The sequence below is a fragment of the Taurulus bubalis genome, assembly GCF_910589615.1.
Source record: "Taurulus bubalis genome assembly, chromosome: 18".
Taxonomy (NCBI): Eukaryota; Metazoa; Chordata; class Actinopteri; order Perciformes; family Cottidae; genus Taurulus; species Taurulus bubalis.
Window position 1 is genome coordinate 1,375,576 of NC_136606.1, and position 15,634 is coordinate 1,391,209.

General features: G+C 42.1%; 1 protein-coding gene across 1 annotated transcript; it reads left to right on the forward strand.

The window, feature by feature from the left end:
* Positions 1 to 666: 666 nt before the first annotated feature.
* LOC306750684 (coagulation factor XIII A chain-like) lies at positions 667 to 10,425 on the forward strand (the record flags this gene model as incomplete). Its single annotated transcript, XM_079234151.1, has 15 exons — positions 667 to 729; positions 1,075 to 1,171; positions 1,274 to 1,450; positions 2,254 to 2,502; positions 2,870 to 2,988; positions 3,068 to 3,175; positions 3,596 to 3,770; positions 4,915 to 5,053; positions 5,371 to 5,474; positions 6,372 to 6,460; positions 7,081 to 7,234; positions 7,846 to 7,955; positions 9,433 to 9,693; positions 10,001 to 10,123; positions 10,285 to 10,425. The coding sequence occupies 15 exons, from the start codon at positions 667 to 669 to the stop codon at positions 10,423 to 10,425; spliced, it is 2,109 nt and encodes a 702-aa protein (XP_079090277.1).
* Between the last annotated feature and the right edge of the window lie 5,209 nt (positions 10,426 to 15,634).

The window sequence follows — 15,634 nt, forward strand, 5'->3', positions numbered from 1 at the left end:
ATGTTTATGCGTTTAAAGTAACTTAAAGTGTAAAATGTACTAAATACAATAAAAAAATACAATTTGCCTCTGACAGTCATAGGAGAAAGTAGCCTAAATTGGAAATGCTGTGTGTGTGTGTGTGTGTGTGTGTGTGTGTGTGTGTGTGTGTGTGTGTGTGTGTGTGTGTGTGTGCGTGTGTGTGTGTGTGTGTGTGTGTGTGTGTGTGTGTGTGAGAGTAAAAAGGGGAAGCGGTGTGTGTATATAAACTGATGTTGAAGTCATTCTCATCGTCTTCTGATTTGATCATCAGAGACTCGACAGACAAACTTCATCTGAGCGGTAAGACACACACACACACATACACACACACACACACACACACATACACTCTTATCACTGTATTATATATTTAAATATATATCATATGTGGAAAGTGGTACTATGCCGTATTTAACAATAATTAAGATTAGAAAGAATCACAATTTCATAATTTGTATTCCAGATTTTTTTCTGAACATGACAATATATATATATTCAATAGCATTTTTTTGTGAACATAATTAACTTTCAAATATGTGAAATATATTTCCCCCATTTGACCCTATATATTTCTTGCTACATTATTTTTTAATATTTCTCTAATACTTCCATCCAGTGACTTCATTGAAACCTTCTTCAACCACCATGTCTAGTGCACGCAACCAACCAAAACAACCAAAACGCTTCTTGGGGCGCTACAGCGAGCCGGTACGCACACTTTACAATCTAAATAAAGTATTTAGTTCAGGGAAATTTAATTTTCTTGGCCATCATCAAGTACTCTTTGATTGTGTGTGTCAGCGTACTCCGAACTAATCTTGTTATGTGAACATAAATGGTAATAGGGATCAGGATAGGGATCGGGTTAGGGATCAGGATAGGGATCAGGATAGGGATCAGGATAGGGATCAGGTTACTGATAGGGATCAGCATGCGGGTCGGACTCGGACTCGGGTTAGGGAGTTGATGGACTACAACATGGGGCTCTTGCATGTATCCAAAACGCTTTGATTCGTTTTTTGTAATTTAATGATGTTTCTTAATGATCTTCAGCTGCCGACCAATAACCTCAATGAAGAGGAAGATGATTTTCCAGAGTTTGAGCCTTTTGAGGATGACGCCACACCCAGAGGAGTTGCCCCTTCAGGCGGTGAGATCCGTTTCATCTATCTGCTTCTTTCTGTGATGATCTGATCTATGATCAATAACATAACATCATGTCGCACTCCCCCTTTCATTCCCTCGCTCTCAGGATCTCTGTCGGTGCAGAATGTCGACATGCTTCAGCAGAGAAACAAGCCGAAACACTTCACGAGCGAGTTCGACATCGAAAACCTGGTGGTCCGTCGCGGTCAGGAGTTCATGATGCAGGTCACCTTCAACCGCCCGCTGGCGGACGACGACGACTTCCAGGTCGAGTTCCTCATTGGTGAGTTTGGCTGATACTTATTCTGAGGGGGGGAGGTGGGGTAGGATCGGGGTCAAGGATCGGGTTAAGGATCAGGATAAGGCTCGGGATAGGTTTGGGATATGGATCAGTATTGGGGTTAGGATCGGGATAGGGTTGTGGGTTCAGGCTCAAGATTAAGATCGGGATCAAGATCAGGATAGGGCTTGGCGTTGGAATCAGGATAAATGATCTATAGCAGCGTAATTTGTAGAACTATGTAAACAATTAATGAGTACTTTATTTTTCTTTTATTTGTATTTAAATTCATTTCTATTCATAGTTCAGATCGAGTATTACATATGCCATTTATAACCTCATTAAATTCCCATTTTCCCAGTCAACTGAGCGTCTTCAGTCTATTTCACGCTCATAGAAGGGTGGGAGTGGTTTCTGTACGGAGCGCGCTCAGTGGCCGCAGCTCGGCACACCTGAGACCAGCAGTTAAACTGCTCCCTCGTTAGCCAATTAGCTGATGAAAAGGCACTCGTTAACAGTCACCCACTGAACAATTGGACGACTGTGAGCTAATTAGTCAGCTTCACATTCGTTTGGCTGTCTAATTAGTCACACACACACTCACATTATTTATTTTCCTCTCCTCTCCAAGACTCATCTCTTCTTCTCTCCTTGTATCCTCTCCTTATTGCCTCTCCTCTCCATGTTCCCTCTCTTCTCCTTTTCTTTCTTCCTTTCTCCTTGCCTCCCCTTTTCTCCTCTCCTTGCGTCCTCTCTTTTCCTCACCTCCTCTCTTCCCTCCATCATTAATCCACTTCCTCCCCCAGGTTCTAACCCTACAGCCAGCAAGGGCTCCCTGGTGGTGGTGACCTTCGGTACCCGCGCTGCCGGCCCGTGGCCGGGTCAGATTCTGGAGCATCAGGGTGAATCTGTGATTTTGGGCATCACGCCGACGGCCAGTGCCATCGTGGGGAAGTTCCGTACGTACGTGGCCATCGTGGAGGGCGGCGGCATGCAGAGAACCAAGAGGGACACCAGCACCGACCTGTACCTGCTGTTCAACGCCTGGTGTGCAGGTACGACCTCCTGCACTGCCCCCTGTGGAGGTTCTTATAATGATCTTAATACCACGGGTTTAGTCCTGTGCTTCTACGAGTTAAACACTCGTTTTAAAGTTCACTTTCCTACCAATTCTGTTTTGTATCATACGTAAAAAATGTTTTGCCAGTGTCATCGAATTCAATAAGTTTAACTCAGAATTATGAGAAAAGCGTGTGTTACTGGAGAGTTTAAGTTTATTTTATTGAGGGGATCTTAAAGAGGTTTAGTGCCATGCAGTCAAAAGGCGAAATAGTAAAAGTGTCATGTCACATAAAGTTTCTATAATCTTGGTTTTCAGACCATTCTGAGTATTGAACGCTGTTGTTGTTTCTGTCTTTGCAGAGGACGCCGTGTTTCTCGCTGACAATTCAGAGCGGTCGGAGTACGTCCTGAACGAACACGGGGTGATCTATCGGGGTTCACTGGGATCAGTGATCAACCGCGACTGGGTTTATGGACAGGTACACACACACACACACACAAATCATGACCAATCACAGAGGATGGATTTACGGTCAACGTGTTTTCTCCCCCCCGCAGTTTGAGAAAGGCGTTCTGGACGCCTGCATTTACATCTTGGACGCGTCCCGGATGCCGATCTACGACCGAGGTGACATCATCAAAATAGTCCGGAAGGGATCGGCCATGGTGAGAATAACACACAGTTACACAGGGGTCTGAGAAACACCTTTGTTCAGACATTTCGTGAACATTTCGTCCCATAATATGGGCACCCTTTTATATCAGGTCACATGGTACAAATCAAGAAAAAAACATGGGATAAATCCAAAAAACTAAATAAAACCCTGTTAGGTATCAAATTAAACATAGAAATCAGGGCTATTTATAATATATAATCCCCATGTACAACCTCTAAACACAACTCAAACAATAAATAGGATTGGGGTTAGGGTTTAAAGGGCTACAGAAGATTAAAGCTTATATTACCATGCAAATATACCAAACCGTCTTCCGATGCAGATATAAGTGCATTTCTAAAACTCTAAAAAAGTGATCGTTTTCTGGTGTGTAGTCTCAGTGACCTTCGACCTTTGCCTCTTTGCACAGATCAACTCTCAGGACGATAGTGGCGTGTTGGTTGGGAACTGGAGTGAAGACTACTCGATGGGCCAGTCCCCGACATCGTGGACGGGCAGCGTCAGGATCCTGTTGCAGTATGCCAACACCGGAGTCCCCATCAGCTACGCACAGTGCTGGGTGTACGCGGGAGTCTTCAACACCTGTGAGTACTTTTAAAAGGCTGGCGTCATGTCAACACTTTCATAAAACTTCTCATTAACTCACAGGGGTTGTTTTTGTAGCCACAGAGAGACGCAAAGCAACGACAAAGAGACACAAAACAACAACAAAGAGAGATAAAATAACTACAAAGAGACACAAAGTAACTACAAAGAGAGATAAAATAACTACAAAGAGACACAACGCAACTACAAAAAGAGACAAAGTAGCTACAAAGAGACACAAACATCTACAAAGAGACACAAACAACTACAAAGAGACACAAATAACTACAAAGAGACACAAAACATCTACAAAGAGACACAAACAACTACAAAGAGACACAAACAACTACAAAGAGACACAAACAACTACAAAAAGAGACAAAACAACTACAAAAAGACACAAAGTAGCTACAAAGAGACACAAACATCTACAAAGAGACACAAACAACTACAAAGAGAGACAAAACATCTACAAAGAGATACAAATAACTACAAAGAGACACAAAACATCTACAAAGAGACACAAACAACTACAAAGAGACACAAACAACTACAAAGAGACACAAACAACTACAAAAAGAGACAAAACAACTACAAAAAGACACAAAGTAGCTACAAAGAGACACAAACATCTACAAAGAGACACAAACAACTACAAAGAGAGACAAAACATCTACAAAGAGACACAAACAACTACAAAGAGAGACAAAACATCTACAAAGAGACAAAACAACTACAAAGAGACACAAACAACTACAAAGAGACAAAACAACTACAAAAAGACACAAAGTAGCTACAAAGAGACACAAACATCTACAAAGAGACACAAATAACTACAAAGAGAGACAAAACATCTACAAAGAGACACAAACAACTACAAAGAGAGACAAACAACTACAAAGAGACACAAACAACTACAAAGAGACAAAACATCTACAAAGAGACACAAAACACACAATCACTGCAAACACATGCAGCAACATTCTTTTTTATTAGATTCAAAGAGAGCGGAGGTGTGAGTGAGTTTTTGGGGAGTCAGAAAATGATACGCCAGGGTAAACAATGCGGTCCAGCTTCAGCTTTCATAAGTTGCTAGAATTAAATATTTCATGTCAATAATTGTAATGTTTCACATCTCTGCAGTCCTGCGCGCCCTCGGCATCCCGTCGAGGGTCGTCACCACCTTCAATTCAGCTCACGACAACACGGGCAACCTGAAGACCGACCTCATCTTCAAGGAGGACGGCACGCCGGACGAACGCAACACCAGGGACTCCATCTGGTTGGTCCAAAAGCTGTCAGCCATGTCTGTTGCTAGGAGACCGCCGGACCAGAAACCAGTCCATTAGGATTTTCTTTACCCGTCCTGTGAAGATTTTACAAAGTCATGATTTAAACCAGAAAGAAACGCGAGCTCATCGTAGAAACAAGCCGCCTTTACAACGTTGGCTCAGAAGTAGTAAAATAAGTGAAGTACCTCAAAATTGTACAATAAAACTACCACAAAGACCCATAAAATGACTACAAAGACACACAAAGACAGACAAAGTGACGACAAAGAGACACTACAAGAGGCGTACTAACAGTACTTCTCTGTAGGAACTACCACTGCTGGAACGAGGTGTGGATCGCTCGCCAGGACTTGCCGGCCGGCTTCGGGGGGTGGCAGGTGGTAGACGCCACGCCTCAGGAGACCAGCGACGGTAGGAGAGACAGGTGTAGGACAGACAGGTGTAGGAGAGACAGGTGTAGGACAGACAGGTGTAGGAGAGACAGGTGTAGGACAGACAGGTGAAGGACAGACAGGTGTAGGACAGACAGGTGAAGGACAGACAGGTGAAGGACAGACAGGTGTAGGTGAGACAGGTGAAGGACAGACAGGTGAAGGAGAGACAGGTGTAGGACAGACAGGTGAAGGACAGACAGGTGTAGGACAGACAGGTGAATGACAGACAGGTGAAGGACAGACAGGTGAAGGACAGACAGGTGTAGGAGAGACAGGTGTAGGACAGACAGGTGAAGGACAGACAGGTGTAGGACAGACAGGTGAAGGACAGACAGGTGAAGGACAGACAGGTGTAGGACAGACAGGTGAAGGACAGACAGGTGTAGGACAGACAGGTGTAGGACAGACAGGTGAAGGACAGACAGGTGAAGGACAGACAGGTGTAGGACAGACAGGTGAAGGACAGACAGGTGTAGGACAGACAGGTGTAGGACAGACAGGTGAAGGACAGACAGGTGTAGGACAGACAGGTGAAGAACAGACAGGTGGACATACAGGTGTAGGACAGACAGGTGAAGAACAGACAGGTGGACATACAGGTGTAGGACAGACAGGTGAAGAACAGACAGGTGGACATACAGGTGTAGGACAGACAGGTGAAGAACAGACAGGTGGACATACAGGTGTAGGACAGACAGGTGAAGAACAGACAGGTGGACATACAGGTGTAGGACAGACAGGTGAAGGACAGACAGGTGTAGGACAGACAGGTGAAGGACAGACAGGTGTAGGACAGACAGGTGAAGGACAGACAGGTGGACATACAGGTGTAGGACAGACAGGTGGACACTAAACACGGCGGTTGCCTTTGCAGGACTTTTCCGCTGCGGTCCCTCTTCAGTCAAAGCCATCAAGGAAGGTCTGCTGTGTCACCAGTACGACGCCGGCTTCGTCTTCGCTGAGGTCAGTTCCAGTACTTCTTAAAAAGTACTTTTACTCCCGTAAGTCAAAATGTAAGTAATTAAAATATTGAATTGAATATAAATACAACATGTGTCCAGCCTCTCAGAAAGATTATGGGATTTTCTTACTTTTGTTAACTGTTTTTGTATTACTTTGTTTTGCATATTATTGTTCTACTAATCATTATATTAATTTTTCTTCTTCTTTTTTAATGTTTGTTTTGTATTAACTGGTGAGAAATAATAAACTCAGCTGATTTATGTCCGGTTTTAAATTGAAGTTTAAATGTTAATATTTACTCGTCAGGTGAACAGTGACCTAGTCTTATTGAATTTGTATTGTCTCTCTCTCTCTATATATATATATATACATATATATATATATATATATAGATATACTATATTTTATTTCATATTTCACAAAATATCTAATATCTATACTAATTGATCCTGAAAGGGAAACAGAATGTAATTTTAAAAAAGTAAATTATTGTTCTAATAATTATTATAATCATTTTTTTTGCTTTCTTTTTTTGTTTTGATTACCTGGTGAGAAATAATAACCTCAGCTGATTTACATCCCGTTATAATTGATATCAAATGTTAATCTTCACTCGCCAGGTGAACAGTGACCTCGTCTTCCACAAGCGGGACCGCTACGGGACCCTGACCCCCTACCGGGTGGAGACGGATCACATCGGTTTGGCCGTTTACACCAAAGCTCTAAGTGGCAGCGGCCATGTGGACGTCATAAGCAACTACAAGTACCCTGAAGGTGACACACACACACACACACACACACACACACACACACACACACACACACACACACACACACACACACACACACACACACACACTGATGAAAGATATAAATCATTTCTCCTATCCTTTTTTCCTCTCCTTGTGTCCTTTCATCTCATTGTCATTATTTCCTCTTCTCTCCTCTTCTCGTTTCCTCTCCTTGTGTTCTTTTCTTACCGTGTTTCCTCTGCGCGTGTCCTCTCATTTCCTCTCTGTGTTTCCTCTCCTTTCCTTGTCTCCTCATATTATTTCCTCTCCTCTCCTTATCTGCTGTCCTTCTTTCCTCTCTTTCTTCCCCCTTTCCTGGTCTCATATCCTCCTCTTGTCTCCTCTCCTTTCCTTATTTCCATTCCTCTTCTTGTTTCCTCTCCTTGTCTCCTGTCCTTGTGTCCTTTTCTCTTCGTGTTTCCTCTCCTTGTGCCCTCTCATCTCCTTTTCTCCTCTCATCTCGGAGTTTCCGATCCTCTCCTTGTATCCTGTCCTTGTTTCCTCTCTTGGTCCCCTATCCTCGCCTCCTCTCGTCTCCTTGTCTCCTCTCCTCTCTCAGTGTAAGTCCTTGATTAGACTGATTTGTGTCACCAGGTAGCGCTCAGGACAAGGCGACGATGGCCAGGGCGGAAGAATACGGCTGTGAGAGGGATCACTCTGAGACACCTGACAGCCAGCTGACTGTCTCGGTCAAGGCTGAGCCGGTAACTCACCTGTCTGTCTCTCTGTCTCACACCTGTCTCCCACCTGTCTGTCTCTCTGTCTCCCACCTGTCTCCCACCTGTCTCACACCTGTCTCACACCTGTCTCACACCTGTCTGTCTCTCTGTCTCCCACCTGTCTCACACCTGTCTCCCACCTGTCTCACACCTGTCTCACACCTGTCTCACACCTGTCTCACACCTGTCTGTCTCTCTGTCTCCCACCTGTCTCCCACCTGTCTCCCACCTGTCTCCCACCTGTCTGTCTCTCTGTCTCCCACCTGTCTCACACCTGTCTCCCACCTGTCTCACACCTGTCTCCCACCTGTCTCACACCTGTCTCACACCTGTCTCCCACCTGTCTGTCTCTCTGTCTCCCACCTGTCTCCCACCTGTCTCACACCTGTCTCACACCTGTCTCCCACCTGTCTCACACCTGTCTCCCACCTGTGTGTCTCTCTGTCTCCCACCTGTCTCCCACCTGTCTCACACCTGTCTCACACCTGTCTCTACGTCTAAATATATCACTTTTAATGACGTCATATGTTTAGCCCCGCGGCGCCCGTTATCGGACAAGAAAAGAGAAGAATAAGTCAAGTGACGTTTCCTAAAGGTTCTGCAGAACCACAACGTTCATTAACTTCATTTAAATTGCTGGAATACAGTAAAGCATTGTGGGAAGAGTTCTATCGGCTCAGACAAAATTAAACGTACTCTTAATTCACGTAATAAACCCTGTAACCTCGCCGTCATTTCCGGCGTCAGCCAGAACGTTTCACTAGACGTTAATAAGTACACTTTACACAGTGGTTTCAATAACAGACACTTCTTCATAACCCTGCAGGCTCGTAGGAGTCTAGTAAAGCAGCAAGGATCCTTGTGTAGTATATTAGTACCTGAAAGATCCCAATTTTCCATACTCCCTTCGACTTTTTCGACTGCAGCGGCTCCGTGGTCGGGGAGGTGTCTTAGAACGCGTCACAGTTGGATACCCAGCATGCACCAGTCCGACCATGTTTAGGCATAAAAGTTGTAACTTTTACATTTTTTAACCGAACGACACAGTTGTTTGACTGAAACTCCTTGGTAACACCCCACATTTTATTTTTTATTTTTAAGTATGCATTTTCTTCTCAAATAAATTATGAAAAAAAGTTCTAAAAGTATTAGATCTAATTTGGGGTTCCTACAACTACCTGGCCTCACTAAGGCCTCTAGAAGGGCTGCTGGGGCCCAGAAGGTTCATCTGTAATCATTATTGAGTATGAATAATCTGTAAAGTTAAACTTGAGTTTTCAGATGAATGTAGCGCAGTAAAAAGTACATAGTAGCAATATTTGTAGCAGGAACACAAGGATACAAGTACCTCAAAAAGGTACTTTATGCATTCCTTTATGAAGGTCCCAGTTCATTATCATCACCAAACGCAGTACTTTTACTCAAGTACAAATCCAGGTACTTGTACTTGTACTCCCTCCAGGTACTGCTGGGTCAGGACGTGTCCCTTCAGGTGAACTTCACCAACCGGGGGCAGACCGTCAGGACCATCAAAGCTCACCTGGCCGGGTCCATCGTGTTCTACACCGGAGTCACCTCCAGCCGCTTCAAGGACCACAACTTCACCGTCACCGTGCCGGGGGAACAGAGTGAGTCATGGGACCAGGTCATGGGACCCGGTCATGGGACCCGGTCATGTGACCAGGTCATGGGACCCGGTCATGGGACCCGGTCATGGGACCAGGTCATGTGACCAGGTCATGGGACCAGGTCATGTGACCAGGTCATGGGACCAGGTCATCATCACTGGGCTCGTTCGAGAGCCAGCAATCACCAGCGAACGGAGCGCATTGCATTCTGGGTAGATTTGTGTCCGACTAGATCCCGACTTGCTCTGACGTCATGCACACATGGTCAACAATAGTCTCACGAGAGCAAGGCGGCCGCAGATGTGACCAGTGTGTGTGTGTGTGTGTGTGTGTGTGTGTGTGCGTGTGTGTGTGTGTGTGTGTGTTGCAGCGGTAACCGAGGTGATCACGGTCTCGGGGCAGGAGTACTCTCCTCACCTGGGCTCTCAGGTCAGCCTGAGCTTCATTGTGACGGGAAAGTCTGACGACGATTCAGTGACCGCCATCAAGGTGCTGAACCTGCTGACCCCGAAGCTCACCGTGAAGGTACACACACACACACACACACACACACACACACACACACACACACACACATCATCATCATCATCATCAAACTGAGAAAAGTAACTTTAAATTACCTTCTCCTCCTCCTCCTCCTCCTCCTCCTCCTCTTCCTCTTCCTCCTCCTCCTCCTCCTCCTCCAGTTACATGGTGATTATCAGGTGCAGCACATGATGTACGTGAACGTCTCCTTCACCAACCCGTTTAGTTTCGCCCTGGAGAACGTGTACCTGGCGATGGAGGGTCCTGGAATGATCAGCTACAGGACGCGTTACTACAGGTGAGCACACACCTGTGTGAGCAGGGTCACACCTGTGTGAGCAGGGTCACACCTGTGTGAGCAGGGTCACACCTGTGTGAGCAGGGTCACACCTGTGTGAGCAGGGTCACACCTGTGTGAGCAAGGTCACACCTGTGTGAGCAAGGTCACACCTGTGTGAGCAAGGTCACACCTGTGTGAGCAAGGTCACACCTGTGTGAGCAAGGTCACACCTGTGTGAGCAAGGTCACACCTGTGTGAGCAAGGTCACACCTGTGTGAGCAAGGTCACACCTGTGTGAGCAAGGTCACACCTGTGTGAGCAAGGTCACACCTGTGTGAGCAAGGTCACACCTGTGTGAGCAAGGTCACACCTGTGTGAGCAGGGTCGTCCTTCAATCAGAGGATCGGCGGTTCGATCCCCGGCTCCGCTAGCCCACGTGGATGTGTCCTTGAGCAAGACACTTAACCCTAAATTGCTCTCGTAGTGTGTGGGTCCATTTACCATTTACCTGAGCTCAGCTGAGCCTGGGGTTGGGCTTAGGTGTGGGTCCATCACCTGACACGTCACTAAATGAGTCTCCATGGTGTGTGTGTGTGTGTGTGTGTGTGTGTGTGTTCGTGTTTCAGCTTCATTGAGCCTGAGGGTTCCATCTCCTGGACGGAAACGTTCAGGCCTCGGCTGACGGGGCGCCGCACCCTGGTTACAGTTTTGGACTGCAACAACCTGCGTCAGGTGACTATTTTATTATATTATAAAATATGATATTATATTATATCATTATAAAATATGATATTGCATTATTATAAAATATTATATTATCAAATATTATATTTTATTATCTTATTATAAAATATTATATTATAAAATATTATATTTTATGATAACAAAAATATGTTATTATAATAAAATATGATATTATATTATTATATATTCTTATATTATAAAATACTTTTATTTCATTATATTATCTTATTATAAAATATTAAACCTAACGTTTTACAGGTGATGGGAGTGGCTTATGCCACATTCAGTGGCTGAGATGCTGATTGGTCCACAGAGCTGGGAAGCCCGCCCCTCGCTTTTTCCGCCAATCACAGCAGCTTGAACCTGAGAGGGCGGAGCCAAACCAACCGCATCGATTAATTCTTTAATTTCTTTCAGGAAAGAAAATAACAGGAATTATGATGTTTTGCTCTGCTGATGGAGGGAGATCTGTTCAGGACATTCATATTTATATTTCATATTTTTAGCTTTATTTGGCAAATCAGATTTTTTATTAATACAGTAATCTCAGTTTAAATATAGAATAAAATCCATATTTTAGATCCTTTCAATCGTCGCGCAAACACATATTTATATAAAGATGCCATGAAATCATATATTATTATTATTATCTACTTTCACAGAGTTCTGATCATAACCAATAATTGTTAACCCTTTCACAACCAGTTTGTTTAAATAATGTTGTGAAAAGAAACACACACAAATTGAATCATGTATTAAATCTGCGGGGGCTTAGTAAACAATGACTCCTATATAAATAAACACAGTTGAAGTGATTGAAACATTTAAAAGCCGATGAAGTCCCTGTGAGGCAAAACGTGGGGAACAAAAGATTTTACCCAAAATGAGTCTAACTTTTTATTTCGTAATTGTTTTAGTCTTTAAACACTGCGTATAATAATCAGTACATTTAAATAGATTAAATACATCTTGACCTTTTCCTGATGAAATGAGATGTGGAACCTAAAGCATGAGCAGAATATGAAATATTGATTCATCAGAACATCAAACGTTTAATCACCAACTTTCATTTGATCTCAAGGAATGTGATTGTAATCTTTTTCTTATTAATGCAAACATTTCTACTCGCAATAAAAGCATTTTCAAACCAACAGACGTGTCACTCATTATTATAATATTATATTATTATTATGAATTATATTCAGTTATCATTTCAAATCAGAATCATTGATGACAAAAAACGTCTGTTATTTTTGTTATATAAATCAGTCCGATGCAGCAAAATAAAACCAGTGTTATAGTGATTTACAAAGGAAGAAGTACTTTTACTAGTATAAGTACCTTTACTCGTACAAGTATAAATACCTTTACTAGTACACGTAGAAGTACTTTTACTAGAACAAGTAGAAGTAATTTTACTGCTTTAATCTTTGTAGTTGTTTAATGTCTCTTTGTAGTTGTTTAATGTCTCTATGTAGTTGTTTAATGTCACTTTGTAATTGTTTCATGTCTTTTGTAGTCATTTAATGTCTCTTAGTCGTTTCATGTCTCTTTAGTTGTTTAATGTCTCTTAGTCGTTTCATGTCTCTTTGCAGTGGTTTCATGTCTTTTTGTAGTCATTTAATGTCTCTTAGTGGTTTCATGTCACTTTGTAATTGTTTAATGTCTCTTAGTCGTTTCATGTCTCTTTGCAGTGGTTTCATGTCTTTTTGTAGTCATTTAATGTCTCTTAGTGGTTTCATGTCACTTTGTAATTGTTTAATGTCTCTTTGTAGTTGTTTAATGTCTCTTTGTAGTTGTTTCATGTCTCTTTGTAGTTGTTTAATGTCTCTTTGTAGTTGTTTCATGTCTCTTTGTAGTTGTTTAATGTCTCTTTGTAGTTATTTCATGTCTCTTTGCAGTGGTTTCATGTCTCTTTGTAGTTGTTTAATGTCTCTTTGTAGTTGTTTAATGTCTCTTTGTAGTTGTTTAATGTCTCTTTGTAGTTGTTTAATGTCTCTTTGTAGTTGTTTAATGTCTCTTTGTAGTTGTTTAATGTCTCTTTGTAGTTGTTTAATGTCTCTTTGTAGTTGTTTCATGTCTCTTTGTAGTTGTTTAATGTCTCTTTGTAGTTGTTTCATGTCTCTTTGCGTTGGTTTCATGTCTCTTTGTAGTTGTTTAATGTCTCTTTGTAGTTGTTTCATGTCTCTTTGCGTTGGTTTAATGTCTCTTTGTAGTTGTTTAATGTCTCTTTGTAGTTGTTTCATGTCTCTTTGCGTTGGTTTCATGTCTCTTTGTAGTTGTTTAATGTCTCTTTGTAGTTGTTTCATGTCTCTTTGCAGTGGTTTCATGTCTCTTTGTAGTTGTTTAATGTCTCTTTGTAGTTGTTTCATGTCTCTTTGCGTTGGTTTCATGTCTCTTTGTAGTTGTTTAATGTCTCTTTGTAGTTGTTTCATGTCTCTTTGCGTTGGTTTAATGTCTCTTTGTAGTTGTTTAATGTCTCTTTGTAGTTGTTTCATGTCTCTTTGCGTTGGTTTCATGTCTCTTTGTAGTTGTTTAATGTCTCTTTGTAGTTGTTTCATGTCTCTTTGTAGTTGTTTAAGTCTCTTCCTGGTTGGTTGCTGTTTCTTTGAGTCACATCTTGTCGTTACATTTGAAGGTCAGAGTAGCCTCGACACGTTTGGCCTCGTACTTCTTCCAGCGCTGCCACAGTGTAGAAATACAAGTAAAACTCCTTCATTCAAAGTTGTACTTCATGTATTGATGCATGAATGTGTTCGTCACTTTAATGTTGCAGCTGATGAAGCTGGGGCTCTTTTTGAATAACGTTATACACTGCTTGTAGTCTCAGTTATCAAGTAGAAGTATAAAGTAGCAGTAAATGGAAATACTCTAATAAAGTACCTCGTGATTGTACCTCTGCTGACGAACAGACCTTCTTGTTGTGAAACCAGCTGTGGTTACCCGTCCTCCCCACCATGGGGCGCCAGCAGCCTTTTCTCCTGCAAACTGTATGAACGGGACATTTATACTTGTGTGTTCTATTATTTTACTTACAGCTGTTTTTTAAAGCTTTTAATGAAATGGACCGAACAAAGAGAGTCGACTTAGTGGTTAAACGTGTTTTTACTTTGATTTCATCATTTCTTTTTACTTCTAATTGAATATTCAAACTGTTGTTTTGCAGCCGGTGATGTTTTAATGCACCAATCAGGCTTCTGATAAAATAACGACGGAAAGTAAACAAATAAAGATTTTGTTTTAATATTAATACAGAAAAAAATAGGAAGAAATAAAAGCATATTAAAATGTGTCATCATGATTCAGGCCAGGATTATATTTATATTTACATGTATGTACATTTGTGTGCATTTTACTTTTTATTTGGTTTTATATAAATGTTTTTAATGCACAGATGAAAATGTTTTTAGTTTTTATTTATTTATAAAAACTAAAAAACAAAACAGCTGAAAACTTTTTACACTGAATCTCATTTATTTATTTAAAACGGTGAATTATTAATATTTAAAAAAACAGTTTTACTGTAAAAATGTATTATAGTTTTTGTTTTATTTCTTTGTATAAATAGTGATAGTATAAATGTTTTACAGCCTTGAACTATAATAATATTTTGAGGGATTATTAACAACTATTTCTACTATTGTTTTTTTAAAGTGGAATTATTAAACTTTTCAAAGTTCTTAAACATGTAACTAAGAGAGTAAATGAAACGTTACTTTACCGGTAAAGACGTTAAAACATGCATTCTGTCTTTAGCTTCATATTTAAAGTATTTACAATGTTTAATCATAATAAACAACAAACTCAGCGCATGTTTGACTCTAAACTAAATAAGAACTACAAACATGGCCGACAGGTCCTCACTTCCTGCTCCTCGCTCGTTTCTCTTCGACGTCATCAAACACTTTTTGAATCTCTCTCATCTTTTAAAGTGTTGAACAGCCGTAGAGACGAACACTTTGGTGTGAATAAAGTTTATAAGTTTATAAGTTTAAAGGTATATAAGTTAATACGTGTAAAAGTGTATAAGTTATAGAGGAGCTTGTGCCCTGCTCTCTGTCTGACAGGCTGCAACAACTGTTCACTACAAATCATCAAGTCACTGGAACCGGTTTTCCACCCCTCCTCCTCTCCTCTCTCTCTCTCTCCCTCTCCCTCTCTTCCCCCTCTACTCTCTCTCTCCCTCTCCTCTCTCCTCTCTCCCTCTCCCTCTCCTCCCCTCTCCTCTCTCTCCCTCTCCTCCCCCTCTACTCTCTCTCTCTCCCTCCCTCTCCCTCTCCTCCCCCTCTACTCTCTCTCCCTCTCCTCTCTCTCTCCTCTCTCTCTCCCTCTCCTCCTCCTCCTCTCTCTCTCTCTCCCTCTCCTCCTCCTCTCCCTTTTTCTCTCCCTCTCCTCCTCCTCCTCTCTCTCTCTCTCCCTCTCCTCCTCCTCTCCCTTTTTCTCTCCCTCTCCTCCTCCTCCTCTCTCTCTCTCTCTCTCCCTCCAGA